The following is an 18,436-nucleotide window of genomic DNA, read 5'->3' as shown; positions in this document are numbered from 1 at the left end:
TCGCTCTCACACACTCTCGCTCTCACACTCTCGCTCTCACACACTCTCGCTCTCACACACTCTCGCTCTCACACACTCTCGCTCTCACACACTCTCGCTCTCACACACTCTCGCTCTCTCACACGCACTCTCACACACTCTCTCGCTCTCACACACTCTCTCGCTCTCACACACTCTCTCGCTCTCACACGCTCTCTCGCTCTCACACGCTCTCTCGCTCTCACACGCTCTCGCTCTCACACGCTCTCGCTCTCACACGCTCTCGCTCTCACACACGCTCTCGCTCTCACACACGCTCTCTCGCTCTCACACACGCTCTCTCGCTCTCACACGCTCTCGCTCTCACACGCTCTCGCTCTCACACGCTCTCGCTCTCACACGCTCTCTCGCTCTCACACACGCTCTCTCGCTCTCACACACGCTCTCGCTCTCACACACGCTCTCGCTCTCACACACGCTCTCGCTCTCACACACGCTCTCGCTCTCACACACGCTCTCGCTCTCACACACGCTCTCGCTCTCACACACTCTCTCGCTCTCACACACTCTCGCTCTCACACACTCTCGCTCTCACACACTCTCGCTCTCACACACTCTCTCACACATTACACGACGCTGTGACACTCGTACCATATGTTTTCCCGCTGATGGTGCACTTCTTGAAGGCCATGATGTTTTGTGTCAGAGTGCCCGTCTTGTCCGAGAAGATGTACTCGATCTGGCCGAGTTGCTCGTTCAGGGTGGTGGTGCGAGCTTTGGCTGGAGTGTCCTTCTCAGCGTAGTACATCTGGAGATCCCAGTTTATAAACTTACTCTGGCCCAGACGAATCACCTCCACACTGAGAGAGAAAGAGAGCGAGGGAGAGAGCAGGGGAGAGAGAGAGAGAGAGAGAGAGAGAGAGAGAGAGAGAGAGAGAGAGATGGTGAGGGAAAGAGGGGGCACATGAGAGAGGGATGAGAGCAAGAGAGAAAGAGAGAGGGAGAGAGAGAGAGAAAAATGAGAGCTAATGATGAATGTCAGAAGCTAAAGCTCAGTAAAGTGTAAGTAATAATAACCATCGGCGTGTGACGTTATAAGAAAACAATCAACAAAAGGTTTACATGTTTTTATTTATTAATTAATTTATGTTTAACCTTCTCTAAGCACCATCACACCTTTATTAATCTGCATTAATCTGCAATCTCTGTACTTTATTATTTATCTTCATAAAAGTTGAATTTATTAAGGTCAAATCAAACTTCTGCTAAAACTCTGTGTCACATACGTAGGAGGCGGTGAAGAATTCAGCAGTGTTCAGCGTGGACTAATACTGCAGTTATAAGCCATACTGATGTATTTCTTCTTCCATTTCACATGTAGAAGTTAAAAAGACAGATTTAAATGTATCTACCTAACATAGAGGGAGATGGGGACCATGGTGTTGAGGACAATGATGTAGCCCCAGAAAGTGAGGAAGCCTCTGTAGGAGGACGTCTGGCTTTGCCCATCGTACAGATACCAGGCCTTACCGCCGATGGCCTCGTACCAAAACGTGTGTCCGATCGCCAAGCCGGCGCATATCAGGATCAGCATCACGAAGATCTACACACAGCCCAGACTCTCTGATCATTAATCAGCACAGAAAAAAAAAAACATGAGCTTGTGCTCATTCGTTTGTTACGACGTCTTACCGTGTACACCATGTAATTCATAAGGTTGTCTATCTTGGTGCGTTTGAACCTGGTCTTTCCGCCGTTCCTCATAATCTTAGTATCAGCTCCTGCGTAAGGAATAAGACACAAGTTTATCTAGGTACAACTTAGCCTTAGAATGTTTAAACATCGTGAATAGTGTAAGTTACCCGAACCTGCGAATATGACGATTCCGCGGCATTCCTCCGTGTTCCGGATCGTGCAGCCTCTGAGCAGCATGTTATCCAGATCTAGTGGGTATTCCTCCTTCCTCCATCTCATCGTGCCTGTGAACTTATCCAAGCGATTATTCGGTTCCTCGCAAATGATCATGGCTGCAAGAGAGATGCGAAGGACAGAAGCGAGACAATGACACTTTAGAGATAGAGTGCCGTCTGGAAAAAGGTACCGGAGCATCCGGGCTCTCGCGACCAGACTGCGTAACAGTTTCTTCCCACAAGCCATCAGACTTCTATAACTGAACTGTACTATACTGAGCACAACATACACACACACACACACACATCATCTGTATGGACTGCACAGACCCTCACAAAACACACACACTTTTGCACATACTGTCCAACATTTCAGCTGTTTTTGCACATATTGTATAATATCTCAGCCATTTCACAGATACTATACAACATTTCAGTCATTTGCTGTTTTTTGCACAACTCTATATATTATCCAAAGGACCTGCTGCGAAGAAACTGTGTTCTTTCTAATGTTACTGCACGAGATATTGTTTGAACACACAGTATATACTGTACACCGGTCGGTCGGCGCTGTTTCTGTTACTGTTTATTGTCTTTTGTGTATTGCATTTTTTTGTACTGTCTTGTAACTTTATATCTGCACTGTCTTTTGTCCTGCACTGTCTTGTTTGTCTTGTCCTGCACTGTTTGCACCAGGTTGCACAGTTGCACTTTATGTGGCAAAGACTACTTACATGTCCTTACCCCTGTTTTTGTATAAACCTTTCCGTAAACAATTCCAGCGAGGTCACACACTGACACAACAGGGTTTTTACTCTACGGTAATAGAAATGAATCTAGTAACATTAAGGTGCTCTCAGGTGTTTACCGTCAAACTCTGCCAGCTGTCTGTCCTCCTGCAGCGTCTCATGAGTCACCTTTAAACCCATCTTAAACTTCAGATTCGTCTCACTAGGGAGAGAAAAAAAAACCTACATTTGAAAACAAAAAAAAGCAAAAATTCCACAACAGAACAGTGCGATGAATTTACTCGACCGTACGCCCCAGATTCTTTCCTTTTATTCTCTGTAAACAGGATCGGTTTTGCACGGCAGCGCCGTTTTCGTTTATTTTGTCCGGTCGTGTTGTTGTCTGAAGCATGACGACATCGAGCTGCGGCTGCCCGGGTTGTCAATTAAAGGTTATGTATGCAGAAATGAGCTTTTGTCTAATCGATGAAACCGAAGATGGGCCGATCAAACAGAGCCAATATTGACTGTTCGGGTTTGCACGCAGCGGAATGGAACGGTGAAATTTTATACTGAAAACATCCCGTGTTTAAAAGGTAGGGAAAAAAACAACAGAGACTTGTGTCGTAATTTTCTCCCTTGTCGGGTATTTAAAACACCCTCAAATCAAACATTTGTCAATTTGTCCAAGATCAGTGTGAGCATACATGTGTGTTCTGTTTAAACAGCATTATTAAAGCTAAACTAATACATGTTCATATACTGGGTTTAACTCTCTCCGTCTTTATTTCTCTCTCTCTCTCTCTCTCTCTCTCTCTCTCTCTCTCTCTCTCTCTCTCTCTCTGTGTATTTCTCTCTCTCTCTCTCTCTCTCTCCCCGTGTATTTCTCTCTCTCAGTATCTCTCTCTCTCTCTCTCTCTCTCTCTCTCTCTCTCTCTCTCTCTCTCTCTCTCTCTCTCTCCGTGTATTTCTCTCTCTCAGTATCTCTCTCTCTCTCCGTGTATTTCTCTCTCTCTCTCTCTCTCATCTTCGAAGATGAGAAAAGCTACTTGACTCTTGACTTGACTCTTGACTTGACTCTTGACTTGACTCTTGACTTGACTCTTGATTTCTCTCTCTCTCTCTCTCTCATCTTCGAAGATGAGAAAAGCTACTTGATTCTTGACTCTGTATTTCTCTCTCTCTCTCTCTCTCTCTCTCTCTCTCTCTCTCTCTGTATTTCTCTCTCTCTCTCTGTATTTCTCTCTCTCTCTCTCTCCCTCATCTTCGAAGATGAGAAAAGCTACTTGACTCTTGACTCTGTACTTCTCTCTCTCTCTCTCTCTCTCTCTCTCTCTCTCTCTCTCTCTCTCTCTCTCTCTCTTTCTCTCTCTCTACAAAATAGTCACCTAGAACGTTGATGGAATTTATAATAATTTATATTACAACTATATATTATGTCATATATACACACACACTTCCTTTAATGTTCTAGGTGTCTTTATTTTGTCTAGTATTAAACAGGAAGTCTCCCCTTTTAGCACAAATGTATTTCTAAAAGCATAAACAGAGCAGTGACGTGCATCTTGTTCTGTATTAAGTGTTTAACACGCCCTCAAATCAAACATTTGTCCATTTGGCCAACATCGGACGGATCCTAAACACCATCACGGCACAGCAGTGTTCTGTTTAAGTGACATAATGCATAAATGATAGATCATAGTAATTCTTTATATTCTCTATGACATTAATGTGTTATTAATGTGGTATAGCGGTGGTACAGCAGTAACAGTCATTGTTTAAAGGGTACACCGTTGTCAGGGTATCAACATTCTTAATTCTGACTCGTTTCTTTCTGATTCAACAGAATCTGAGCTAAACTTAATGGGAGTCTGACTCAACGTAAAGTCAGAGTCATTCTTAAAGGAGTCGTTTTTTAAAAAGACATGTTTCTAATGATGACATCATTAACATTACATACATTGTTAATTGAGCCAGGGTTTATTTCTTAACAGAGTCGTTCTTAACGGAGGCGGGGCTGTTCTTAACGGAGGCGGCGCTGTTCTTAACGGAGGCGGCGCTGTTCTTAACGGAGGCGGGGCTGTTCTTAACTGAGTCGGGGCTGTTCTTAACGGAGTCGAAGCTGTTCTTAACGGAGGCGGCGCTGTTCTTAACGGAGGCAGGGCTGTTCTTAACGAAGGCGGCGCTGTTCTTATAACAGAGTCGGGGCTGTTCTTATAACAGAGTCGGGGCTGTTCTTATAACAGAGTCGGGGCTGTTCTTATAACAGAGTCGGGGCTGTTCTTATAACAGAGTCGGGGCTGTTCTTATAACAGAGTCGGGGCTGTTCTTATAACAGAGTCGGGGCTGTTCTTATAACAGAGTCGGGGCTGTTCTTATAATAGAGTCGGGGCTGTTCTTATAACGGAGTCGGGGCTGTTCTTATAACGGAGTCGGGGCTGTTCTTATAACGGAGTCGGGGCTGTTCTTATAACGGAGTCGGGGCTGTTCTTATAACGGAGTCGGGGCTGTTCTTATAACGGAGTCGGGGCTGTTCTTATAACGGAGTCGGGGCTGTTCTTATAACGGAGTCGGGGCTGTTCTTATAACGGAGTCAGAACATTCTTTAACGGAGTCAGAACTGTCTTTAACAGAGTCAGAACTGTCTTTAACAGAGTCAGAACTGTCTTTAACAGAGTCAGAACTGTCTTTAACAGAGTCAGAACTGTCTTTAACAGAGTCAGAACTGTCTTTATCAGAGTCAGAACGGTCTTTATCAGAGTCAGAGCTGTTCTTAACAGAGACAGAACTGTCTTTATCAGAGACAGAACTTTCTTTATCGGAGTCAGAACGGTCGTTAATGGAGTCGGAACGGTCATTAACGGAGTCGGAACGGTCGTTAACGGAGTCGGAACGGTCGTTAACAGAGTCGGAACGGTCGTTAACGGAGTCGGAACGGTCGTTAACGGAGTCGGAACGGTCGTTAACGGAGTCGGAACGGTCGTTAACGGAGTCGGAACGGTCGTTAACAGAGTCAGAACGGTCGTTAACAGAGTCAGAACGGTCTTTACAGAGTCAGAGCTGCACTTAACAGAGTCAGAACTGTCTTTACAGAGTCAGAGCTGCTCTTAACAGAGTCAGAGCTGCTCTTAACAGAGTCAGAACGGTCTTATCAGAGTCAGAACTGCTCTTAACAGAGTCAGAACGGTCTTATCAGAGTCAGAACAGTCTTTATCAGAGTCAGAGTTGTTCTTAACAGATTTGATCTTATAAAAGTCTGAGTTGTTCTGAGGGATTTTAAGAGAATCGTACTTGAGAGTCATTTTTTAAGGAGCTGTTTTTAAATTTCACTTGTTTTCTCACCGCAAACGAGAACGACAAAATATCTCTGAGACGACGTGTATTTTGGGGGATTAATAATAACACTTTAAATTTTAAATTGTAAACAAAGGAAAAATGATGGATTGCAAAGAGAAATGAACATAAGCAGAGGTTCTTACCCATCCAGTTCTGCCGTCTCTACATAACACAGGCTGTTTGGCTCAGAGCTGGACAATAACAAAATGTCGGCCTACACGAGGTAAATGAAAGGAATGTAAAATGAAACCATGGATGAAACAAGCAAATAGATGTAGAATCAAAGAAAATGTGGGCTAAAAAAAAACCTAAAAAAAAAAAAACACAAACAAACTGTTGGAATTTGAGATAAAAAAAAAAAAAAAAAACAGGTTTCGCCGGATCCTACGACTCGTATAGTGAACAAAGTGTCTTACAGGAATGAAGTCGTTTTTCTTCAATCGGACCACGTCACCAACTTGAATGTCCATCCACTTGGTCTCCTGAAAGCTGGAGTGAAATAACACGGCTTTAACACATGCGCAGAAAGCCGAACGTTCTGGAGCTTCATCGTTCTTGTGATTCTTAAGTCACCAACCTGCCGTTAAGAAGCACCTCACACTTCCTGTTGTTGATCTCTTTATCCAACCTGTGGCGAGCCTGTGAGCAAAACACAGACCTTCACATTAAAACTCGCCGAAGTTTCACGGTTCGTCGCTTGGGTGTAAACCCTCTTTATCGATATATAAAAAGACATGTGGGCGTTTTTACATACCAGGTCATCCATCAGATCTTTGATGGCGGTGATGCCGAGCACCAGCACCAGAGGCACTAAGGTGGTATACCAGGGCAGCGTAGAGATTTGGGGAATGATCTGTTTAAAACAAAAAAAAAACGATGTGATACGGATGTTTTTGTTCAAAGGTGAATTTAATTTACAGTACAATCAGAAATCCCTTCATTAGCCGGCATCACCGATATAGCCATTGGACGTCGATTCTTCCGGCGATACTTCTACTCTTAGACAATTACTTCTCTATCAATTATTCTACGGACTTTATCCGTCATTTCGTTAAAGTTTCTTTGAGTCGATTTTATTAAGAATCCATTTAAATTCCAACAAAGGAAGGTGACGTGATTTGTTCTATTCGTAGAAAAAACTGCTAAGTCTTAACCTATGCAACCCAAGTTGAGTGTGAATTTGAGAAAGTCTGAGAAATCGACTTCTAATAGGATGTAAAATATTTTAAGGACTTGGACATGTTTATGATTGGACACTTTTACTTCGCGCTGCGAGTCCTAACGCTCAATTCGGATATTTTGCTCAGATCTGATTTTTTTTGTTTGGCTGTTCACATTACCTTTTAAAATGTGGCCGATATCAGATACAGGTGTGAACTGTTTGCTGTTCCGAACTGACCCGCCTGTGTAAACGGACGATAGCGATGACGTCACACGCAGCACGCCGTCGCGCTAAAGTCGCCGAGGTTATGGAGGAAGTAAGCGTTTTCGCTTTTTTTTTTCTAAATGTGTGTGTTATGGCGGCACAGAGACGCGGCGTCTTGAAAATCTTCGGACGTCGAGGGAGACTTTTGATTATTTGATCCATTTTGTAGGCGTGGTCATGTTCATGTGCGTACTCGCCGGCGCATAATTGTGTCGAACGTCGATGTAGATCGGCGTAAAAGTCGCATCAAATCCGGCTTGGTCGTTCACACTGCGGCCACATTGGAAAAAATCAGATTTGGGTCTCTGATTCAGGACCACATATGGAAGTGGTCTGAATCGGATTAGAAAAAATCAGATCTGGGCCAGATTTGGGCCACTTTTACCTGCCGTGTGAACGGGGCTTTTGACTAGTTCATTTCTCTGCCTCTGTCACTTATAATTAAAGGCTATTTGTTCTGCGTTAAAAAAAACAAAAACAAAACAAAACAAAGAAATGTTAAGTATGGACTGGCTTCATACCTGCAGGATCAGCAAGATGAGGAAGTAAAAGTTGGCGGCTCTTTTAAACTGCTCTAATAGGTTCAGGGGCAGGAAGGTGATGACGTTGTATTTATAGGTCCTGATTCCATTTCCCTGAAAAATAAATGACACGGACGTCACAAAGATGTTTTTCTCTCATGAACTTGAGCTTGTGTACGAATTCGATTTGCATAATTCAGTCAACATAAAGGACAAAAAGTGCTTGGAGTCTTCCTGATAGCGCTGAGTCAGAGTGACTTTACTGTCAGCGGGATTTTTAGGGCAGACAGCGATCAAGGAAATGATAAACCGAACCAGTTAAACAGGAAGCAGAAGCCTAAAATAATCACTCCCTGTCTGCATTTACATCGTTTATCTCCAGAGACACAAAATCCATTACTATATGAAAGTACAAGGATTACTCATTAATCCCAGTTGTGTATTGAACATTAGAATGTAATTATTCTTCTTTGCCTAAATAGGACTGGCACCTGTTTCAAAATCAGTGCTGCTGTGTCCGTGTTTTATTACAGTATAAAGGAACATTATTTGTCACATTTCTCCTCGCCACTCCTCTGCACTCCTCTATGCTCCTCGCCACTCCTCTATGCTCCTCTGCACTCCTCTATGCTCCTCGCCACTCCTCTATGCTCCTCTGCACTCCTCTTCACTCCTCTGCACTCCTCTATGCTCCTCTGCACTCCTCTATGCTCCTCTGCACTCCTCTATGCTCCTCGCCACTCCTCTATGCTCCTCTGCACTCCTCTTCACTCCTCGCCACTCCTCTGCACTCCTCTATGCTCCTCTGCACTCCTCTATGCTCCTCTTCACTCCTCGCCACTCCTCTGCACTCCTCTATGCTCCTCTGCACTCCTCTATGCTCCTCTGCACTCCTCACTGCTCCACTCCTCTATGCTCCTCACCACTCCTCACCGCTCCACTCCTCTATGCTCCTCACCACTCCTCACCGCTCCACTCCTCTATGCTCCTCATCACTCCTCACCGCTCCACTCCTCTATGCTCCTCTTCACTCCTCTATGCTCCTCACCTCACCACTCCTCTCCACTCCTCTTCACTCCTCTCCACTTCTCTAAGCTCCTCTCCTCTATGCTCCTCTCCACTTCTCTATGCTCCTCTCCTCTATGCTCCTCTTCACTCCTCTATGCTCCTCACCTCACCACTCCTCTCCACTCCTCTTCGCTCCTCTTCACTCCTCTCCACTTCTCTAAGCTCCTCTCCTCTATGCTCCTCTCCACTTCTCTATGCTCCTCTCCTCTATGCTCCTCTTCACTCCTCTATGCTCCTCACCTCACCACTCCTCTCCACTCCTCTTCACTCCTCTCCACTTCTCTAAGCTCCTCTCCTCTATGCTCCTCTCCACTTCTCTATGCTCCTCTCCTCTATGCTCCTCTTCACTCCTCTATGCTCCTCACCTCACCACTCCTCTCCACTCCTCTTCGCTCCTCTTCACTCCTCTCCACTTCTCTAAGCTCCTCTCCTCTATGCTCCTCTCCACTTCTCTATGCTCCTCTCCTCTATGCTCCTCTTCACTCCTCTATGCTCCTCACCTCACCACTCCTCTCCACTCCTCTTCGCTCCACTCCTCTATGCTCCTCTTCACTCCTCTCCACTTCTCTAAGCTCCTCTCCTCTATGCTCCTCTCCACTTCTCTAAGCTCCTCTCCTCTATGCTCCTCTCCACTTCTCTATGCTCCTCTCCTCTATGCTCCTCTCCACTCTGCTATGCTCCTTTTCACTCCTCTCCACTCCTCTATGCTCCTCTTCACTCCTCTCCACTCCTCTATGCTCCTCACCACTCCTCTCCACTCCTCTTCACTCCTCTCCACTCCTCTATGCTCCTCACCACTCCTCTTCGCTCCACTCCTCGATGCTCCTCTTCACTCCTCGCCACTCCTCTATGCTCCTCTCCACTTCTCTATGCTCCTCTCCTCTATGCTCCTCTCCACTCCTCTATGCTCCTCTCCACTCCTCTCCACTTCTCTATGCTCCTCTCCACTCCTCTCCACTCTGCACTCCTCTATGCTCCTCGCCACTCCTCTATGCTCCTCTCCACTCCTCTCCACTTCTCTATGCTCCTCTCCTCTATGCTCCTCTCCACTTCTCTATGCTCCTCTCCTCTATGCTCCTCTCCACTCTGCTATGCTCCTTTTCACTCCTCTCCACTTCTCTATGCTCCTCTCCTCTATGCTCCTCTCCACTCCTCTATGCTCCTCTCCACTTCTCTATGCTCCTCTCCTCTATGCTCCTCTCCACTTCTCTATGCTCCTCTCCTCTATGCTCCTCTCCACTCTGCTATGCTCCTTTTCACTCCTCTCCACTTCTCTATGCTCCTCTCCTCTACAGCTTACGTTTTAACCCACCCTCATGTGTGCACTTACAGAGTACTTGCTCTTCTTGAAGCACAGAAATGTCTTCTTCTGGAATTCTGGAAGTTTGCAGTAATCTCTGTCATTTACTTTGACCTTCCATCCGGCTTCTACTACACAAGAAGAGAGAACAACAAGTGTAAACGGTAAACATGACCCGGTCATTCTTGGTGATTATTATATGCTGAAAACAATGATTCTGTCATAAATGACTAATTCTGACGTCCCCACGGTAACGAAACTTGAATTTGTATAAAAACGCTCGGTTAAATTTGGACCTTTTTGGGATCTGAAAGCTCTGCGAACCACTTTTGGTGTCTACACCATGAATAATAGCTGTAAAATCAGATTAAGTCTGATTCCTTCTCGAAAGAAACAGAGACTAACCGGGTTCTGGTGCCGGGACGGCCGGCTGCTGCACCTCTACTTCCTCGGGCTCTCTCTCGTCATCAGTCTCGTCATCGCTGTATGGCATCACCTCATCATCGGGCGTCAGCGACTCCTCCGAGTCCACACGTGGGCGACTCATCTTGAACGGTAACACGCTGTAGAGTGGGAGAAGGAGTGAGAGGAACAAAAAATTATTACATGATACTTATGTACATTTCTAGGCATGACAATGTATAGTAAATGTATCACTAATAAAACAGTGGTACTTCCACGTTTAAAAATACACTTCGTTAACACACACACACACACACACACGCACACACACACACGTATATGTTCTGTCGAATCAAAGTTTTGTTGAATCACTGTTTTTATTTTTAATACGAAAAATTGAGCTCAGCGATATTTTTAAGATCTGCAAAATAAACTAAATAAATTCACAATAAAAGAAGAATAAAATTATTTTATTTTTTTAAATATGGTGAGTTCAAAGGGAAGCGATAGATAAGATAAGATTGAAAGATATTCTTACTATCTGTACTGTATCGACAAAAAGCTCCATGATGTCAGAAGATTTATTACGAACTTCAAAATATTTTAAATTACCAGTGAAAAATACTTGAAAAATTCTTGAAAAAAAAAACCTTTTTAAAGATTCAGTAAAAAGAGATTTATTGAAATCGACAATTTCTAGTGATGGTTTGTGATTTTTTTATATGCAAATATTTTCATTGATATTTTTATTTTACCTCTACAAAATAAATGAACACTGAAAATTAGGGGGGGGTTTGTTGTTGTTTTTTTTTTATTCTTAACATCAATTCAAAACAATCTGCTTAATATCAGAATTTATAATTGTTCTTGTAAAAATATATCAATTGACAGAAAAGTTTTAATGAACAAGCTACATAAATACAACGCTGATGTAAGATACGAGGAAAAATACAGCAAAAAAATCAGAATTCATGCAAACAAATAAATAAATAAACAAACAAACAAACAAACAAATAAATAAATAAATAAATACAGAAGGTTAACATGTTAAACAGCAATGCTTGAGGATCATTAGTCAAACTGAATGTTTACTTGTAGATGATGCAACACGGTTGTGACGATGCAACTTTCTTATCTCTAAAGTCCCGGGCTTGTGTAATAACACAGACTCGAGCAGCGGCACGAAACCAGATTAGCACCATGAATCATCTAACACACGTTCGTTTAGGTTTAACTCGAAATGACGTTCTTCTAAACACTCGTTCAGTGTTGATAAGCACAATGCAAATAAAGCAGTGACCGGGGCAGGTTCTGCATATATGTAAAATAGTGACGCAATGAGCTGCTGCTTTCGTTTCAGCATAAATTAGCATTGCATTGCTGCATGCTAATCATCTTATATACAGGAGGGAGTATTAGGTGAAGTAAAACCCCTAAGCTTTAAGTACATTACCTTTATCAGGGTTCATCTTATTTATTATTTATTTACTCGCCAATTTTTTTTTTTGTGTAATGTTTTAGACAGTGAGTTCTGTGAAATAAAAAATAACCAAGTCAAATATTCAGCTAAGACAAAGTAGAAAATGTATCTTTGGGACAGATTTTCCATCACAAAACAAAACCAAAGAAGTGAAGTCTCTCCGTTAATGCGGAATTATAAACATGTGTGGAATGCAGGTGCCTTCACTCCACCCTCACGTCACCACACCTGTCTGGTTCTGTTATTACAACAGAGATTGAAAGAAAGTGACATGTCGGTGCACTCGTCTTTGCTGCATTTATTATAAGAGGCTTATTTGCTCTTAGCTCAAAGTTAATTCTAAAAGAAGTTTAGGAGTTCGTTCAGAAAGCATGAGATGAAAATCTAGAAATGTAAAGCTGAAAAACTTATTATTATTATTATTATTATTATTATTATTATTATTATTATTATTATTATTATTATTATGACAAAGATATCGCAGAAGCCCTAAAATGTATGACTATTCCTAATATGTCCAGGTATCTGTATAAAGCAAATACAGCTATATTCAGGTTATACTGCATGTTGAGAGAGAGAGAGAGAGAGAGAGAGAGAGAGAGAGAGAGAGAAAAAGAGAGAGAGAGAGATTATCGAGAGAGAGGAGAGGGAGATAACAGTAGAGAGAGATTGCTATATATATAGAGAGATAGAGATATATCATAAGAGACTCGATGAGCTCAGTGACATCATGAGCAAGTGAGATAGTAGCTCGATAGTAGTGAGCATAGAGAGATATCTGATCATATAAATATATATACGAATAGAGAGAGAGGTATATATAAAATGCTCCGACTCTCTTAGATAGTAGTGAGAGAGAAGATACAGATTGGATATAGAACAAGTAGTAGATATAGGAGATTTATATATAGCTATATGCTATACTATAAGAGATAGAGAGTATATATTATATCGATATGAGATACTATATAGTAAATGAGACTATACAGAGAGAGATGATGAGTGAGATGAGTAGATATAGAGATATAATAAGTATATGAGATATAGCTCAGATAGTTTATATATGAGATACGATATATAGAGTATATATATTGATAGAGACAGAGAGATCTATAGATAGTAGAGAGATACCTATATAGTATTATATAGAGATATATAGTATGATAGTAGAGATAAGATATATCTATACATACATAGATATACATAGATATATATATATAGCTACATATAAATGATAAATAAAGAAAGAAATAACGAAGACTAATCGCATCCCTCAAAAGACATCTATCTCGCTCACAAGAGCGACACATCTAGAGATCTCCCTCTATCTCGCGATCATCCTCTACAGTGATCTACACATTATATGTATCCATAGAGATAACATCTCTCCCTGAATATCTAAATCTAGATCCATACAGAAGCTGATTTAGAATCCTGATGTAGATCTACAGTACATGTTGGTCAGTGGTGGTTCAAGTGATTAAGGCTCTGGGTTGTTGATCAGAGGTTCAAACCCCAGCACTGCCAAGCTGCCACTGTTGGGCCCATAAACAAGGCCCTTAAACCCTCTCTGCTCCAATAGTGCTGTATCATGTCTGACCCTGTGCTCTGACCCAAACCTCCAAAAATGGGATGTGCGAAGAAATGATTTTCACTGTGGTCTAATGTATATGTGACAAAAGAAATGTCTCTTCTTTTTTTTGTCTTTTAGGTATTTTTGGTCAGACACACTAACACACTACAGTATGTCCATAAAAAAAAAGTATAGTAATCCTGTAACTTTGCTTTAAATGCTCTATTTTAGTGAACTAGCTAGAAATAATGGGCCTGGAATGTGCAGAATGACGCAACATACAGTAACATAGCAGTTACGAAAAGGTTTTCTTTAAATAAGAACTTACTACCTGAGAGAAGAAAATGAGTCGCTTTACAACATTGCCAATGGTTTGTAATAAAGATGTTTCTGATCGCAGCTCATCATCATCCAATTAGTAGTTTAATCATAGTAAATGTGATCGCGGCTCTTTGCTACGGTAAGTGACAAACCTTCAAAATGACCACAGAGATTTTATGTAAATTAAGCACATTATTTTCCCACTAATGACAGATAAAGAATCCTTACTATGTGCACTAAACCTGTTTGATGAATTTCTTTAAAATATAATTCTGGCCTATAATGATGTAGAGTTATTAGCGGTGGCGTTAACTAGCAGTGGTGACAGAGGCGGCACCACAACGCAGAGAAAAAAAAGCTTACACACACACACACACTGTCACAATCACCACACCACGCGAACGCACGCACTGCAGCACGCACGCCACGCAGCACGCCCCACGCAACACGCACGCACACCGCAACGCACGCACACGCACGCATCACCCACGCACACAAACAACACGCCCACACACGCACTCACCACACACGCACGCACACACACGCACCACCACACACGCACACTATCACAACGCACGCACACGCACGCACGCACACTCACACAACACTGCACTCAACACACGCACACACACTCACGTCACCACACAACACGTCACACCACTCTCACACACACTCTCACACACACTCTCACACACACTCTCACACACACTCTCACACACACTCTCACACACACTCTCACACACACTCTCACACACACTCTCACACTGTACAAGAGACATGACAAAGAGGTCGGAGCATTGTGACTTCTCAGTGAACCCGATATGTTACGAAAAATCGGTCTCCATGGCAACAAATGAAACACTTTTACTTTACTTGTGTCAAGAGTGAAATAAAGAATAAAGCTCCGAGTTGTCAGAGTGATGGGACATTTTATGACCTCTTGCAGATTTAAGTCCGGTAATAGTTTATACGAACCACTCTTTATAGTAAGGTATGTAATGCAAGGTATCTCTGGTGCAGCTAACAATGATTATGATGAGAAAAACTCACGAGAACGAAAGGTCTCACAAATCAGTACAAGCAGATCTTTGGTTGTTTATGAAGTTATACCTTGGCGTTCGAGTTGAACGTGACCCATTTTCAACTCATACACGTCTATAAACGCAAAATATCCCAAAAATCGTTCGTATACAGAGTCCAGCTTTGACGCATGCGTGAAATCAAACTCATACGTGATCAGAGAACCCAAGCGAGTTCGTGCAAGCTGAACATTTTAACAACCAGTTTCCTCTGATTAATATAATAGTTTAAATTCTCTGATTAAAAAAAAAATTTGCACACAACCTTTGCAGTACTGTACAGTACTGTACATAATTACTGTATCCGTTTAGATGCTCGTTCAACTTGTTCTGCTTGATGGTGTGATCTAGCACCCAGCAAAATGTCAAGAAGCATCCCAGTGTAATGTTTAAAGGGCATGCTTTTTTAAGAACAAATACCAGCTGAAATGTTTAGCATTCTTCAGCATGCTTTGTGTGTGTGTGTGTGTGTAAGAAGAAAAATCTTGGAGCAAGTTTCAGATTCCAACCAACAACACACCCAGGTTCTGCTGTTAGGCCCTAAAACCAAAACGCTTTTTTCAGAAATCCATGTTCCAGTGATAATGAAGCAGTTTCGGCCGAGTTACAACAGACACTCGATTCAGCTAGTTAGAGATCTGCCAGGTGATGACGCTGAGGCTCTGGAAGTTTGAGTGGAGCGTACAGACGAGGAGGTCTGGACTATAGCGCTGCTTCGTCGACCGATAAAGATTAATAAGCAAGTTGTCATTGTGGAATTTTGCTTTAAGATAAATTAAGCAATAATAATCGGTTGCATCCAATGTGTGAAAAAGTAGCATCTGATATTTCTGTTAGCATGATGATGGATTTTGGCTTTTAGTGTGATTCATCTTTAATAAAAAAGGGAAATAACTTGGGTTATTATCCATACTCGACTACATCAAATGTTCTGTGGATAAAATAGATAGATTTAGAGCTCCATTTCTACCGTGATATTCCTGATGACACGGTGATGTACCCGATATATACCTCTACAATTCCTCCTGTTATAACAAAGAACCCAACTCCGTCAAGGCTGAGCGACTCTGTACAGAAGCTGACCTTACTCACAATTCAGACACACAGCCTAAGGCCTATGGGGGTGAGCAAGTCCATTTCACAAACCCACCTAAAGTAGTGCTATAGAAACTGGCAGAGGGGAGAGAGGGAGAGAGGGAGAGAGAGGGAGAGAGAGAGAGACTGAATGAAACCAGGCTCCTGCATTGAAACTGAAACCATTGAGAGGGTAGGTGGGCATAAAGCCCTATTCTGATGAGCCATCTCAATGCTTCAGCAAGCGCAGACAGGCCTAACTGGTTTTCTTCTTACGTCCGATGTTACAGGGATACAGAAAGCAAAAATACTAGTAACTACCTACAGGCTTTTACAGCATTATTATTATTATTATATATACTACGCAGACACTTCTGAGTTGGGTGGTCGTCTCTTCTTCGGTCTTACTTTTCCTGATCTTGAGGATGGTTAGGGGAGGAAAGGAGGAAGGAGGGAAGGAAGGAGGAGGAGGAGAATGAAGGAAGGAGGAGAAGGAAGGAAGGAGGAGGAGAGGATGAGAAGCAATGAGGAGGGAAGGGAGGAGGAGAGGAGGGAGGAGGAGGGAAGGAGAAGGCAGGAAGGGAGGAAGGGAGGAGGGAGAAGGCAGGAGAAGGGAGGAGGGGAAGCGGAGGAGGCGAGGAAAGGCGGGGAAGAGAGACTAATCGGCGCAGGAAGTAGGAAGGAGGAAGAAGGAGGCGGAGGGTGAGGAGGCTCCTGAAGGACAAAGGAACGGGGCAGTGACTGCGCTGCTAAGGCAGGGAGGCGTACGCCTGGATTCCGGCCGGACCTGCCTGCGGACGATTCAGTCTTCTTCTTCTTCTTCTCCTTCCTTCCTTCCTGCCTTCCTTCTTCTTCTTCTCCTTCCTTCTTCATTATTATTATTATTATTATTATTATTATTATTATTGTGAATTATCATTATTATTTTGAATTATTATTATTATTATTATTATTAGTATTATTATTATTATTATTATTATTATTATTATTTTGAATTATTATTATTATTATTATTATTATTATTATTATTATTATTATTATTATTATTACCACAACACTTTTGATTTCAGATTGAAGCTTTCCATAACAGCAGCTCTGACAAAAGCTCCAGCTATAATTCAGATCTGTTCAGTTAAATGTTTATATACTTGTACAGAAGCTAAAGTTTTAGAATTAGAAAACAAAGTCAAACCCTTGGAGCTTGGAGAACTTTCCCCAATTCCAGACAATTATTGATTCCTGGTATTAAAAACTATGGGTTAAACAAGCTCCTCTGAATCGATCAGTCGATTCCTTGTATTGAAAACTATGAGACGAACCCAAAAGCTTCAGAGTCGGATTCACTGATTCCTGGTATTAAAAGCTATGAATCAAACCCAGCTCTTTGGAGTCGATTCACTGATTCATTGTATCGAAAACTATTAGTCAAACCCCTAATCTCAGGAGTCGATTCACTGAGTTAATTCACTGCGACATAGGATGCAAGCCCAGAGCTTTGGAGTCAGTTCACTAATTCTCTTTTTCAGTGTTAACTTTTTTTGGTATAAACATTTCCATTTGAAAGAGTAAATAAATGAATTAATAAATAGATAAATATTTATCATAATTAATTTTATATAATTTTTTGTAAACAGATGGTTCCTAAAACATTTTATCAGTTTATTGGGTATCTATCTATCTATCTATCTATCTATCTATCTATGTAAACTAATTGTATTTATTTAAATGGAAAAAAGGAAATCAGGAATAGATCAAAGATGGCAGTCTTGTGAAATGTCCTGACTCTTTAGGAAGACATGTCTTTCACGAGAAAATCCATTTTCCTCTTTCATCACAAACATGAGTCAGCTGTTGTTTAAGAATCTCTGTGACAATCTACTTTGCTATTCATTCGATTGATGCAAATCTGCAAAACATTTGCTTTACGAGTCAGCGAATTCAAATCGGTAAGTCTTGACCATATGACTTTTTGCTATTTGGATGCAATGTCCATAGGAAAAAAAAGAGCATTTTACTACGCAAAAGAGACACACAGGTCACCGCATTAAGTAGCATGAAGTAGCAACACGTTCACTTATTCACTGCTGAAGACCACTAATGATATATTTAGGACATCATGCTTTTATCACCCACACTCTTATATCCAATATGTTTAAGTGACATCATTTCGGTGTGAAAGCATGAAGATTAGAAAGAAACCAAAACAAGAAAGAAAGAAAGATAGAATAAACAAACAGAA

The 18,436-nt window shown here is 41.9% G+C and overlaps 1 protein-coding gene across 2 annotated transcripts in view; it reads right to left on the bottom strand.

Annotated features, from left to right (window-relative positions):
• The window catches only part of atp8b1 (ATPase phospholipid transporting 8B1), a 33,148-nt gene that overhangs the window by 9,832 nt on the left and 4,880 nt on the right, over positions 1–18,436 (bottom strand). The window contains exons 2-13 of one of the 2 annotated variants that reach the window (XM_027152674.2): positions 10,674–10,831; positions 10,299–10,399; positions 7,901–8,014; positions 6,708–6,806; positions 6,531–6,592; positions 6,370–6,442; positions 6,097–6,167; positions 2,758–2,840; positions 1,848–2,006; positions 1,672–1,760; positions 1,392–1,582; positions 631–839 (exon numbers count right to left, since the gene is read on the bottom strand). In XM_027152674.2, the coding sequence (XP_027008475.2) occupies positions 631–839; positions 1,392–1,582; positions 1,672–1,760; positions 1,848–2,006; positions 2,758–2,840; positions 6,097–6,167; positions 6,370–6,442; positions 6,531–6,592; positions 6,708–6,806; positions 7,901–8,014; positions 10,299–10,399; positions 10,674–10,815 (1,393 nt within the window). In that variant the 5' untranslated portion in view covers positions 10,816–10,831. The remainder of the gene's footprint in view (positions 1–630; positions 840–1,391; positions 1,583–1,671; positions 1,761–1,847; positions 2,007–2,757; positions 2,841–6,096; positions 6,168–6,369; positions 6,443–6,530; positions 6,593–6,707; positions 6,807–7,900; positions 8,015–10,298; positions 10,400–10,673; positions 10,832–18,436) is intronic. The other variant, XM_027152678.2, reaches the window with a different exon arrangement.

Source organism: Tachysurus fulvidraco, chromosome 21, assembly GCF_022655615.1.
Source record: "Tachysurus fulvidraco isolate hzauxx_2018 chromosome 21, HZAU_PFXX_2.0, whole genome shotgun sequence".
Classification (NCBI taxonomy): Eukaryota; Metazoa; Chordata; class Actinopteri; order Siluriformes; family Bagridae; genus Tachysurus; species Tachysurus fulvidraco.
The sequence above is the reverse complement of the archived record's forward strand: the minus strand, read 5'-3'. Positions and strand labels throughout refer to the sequence as shown.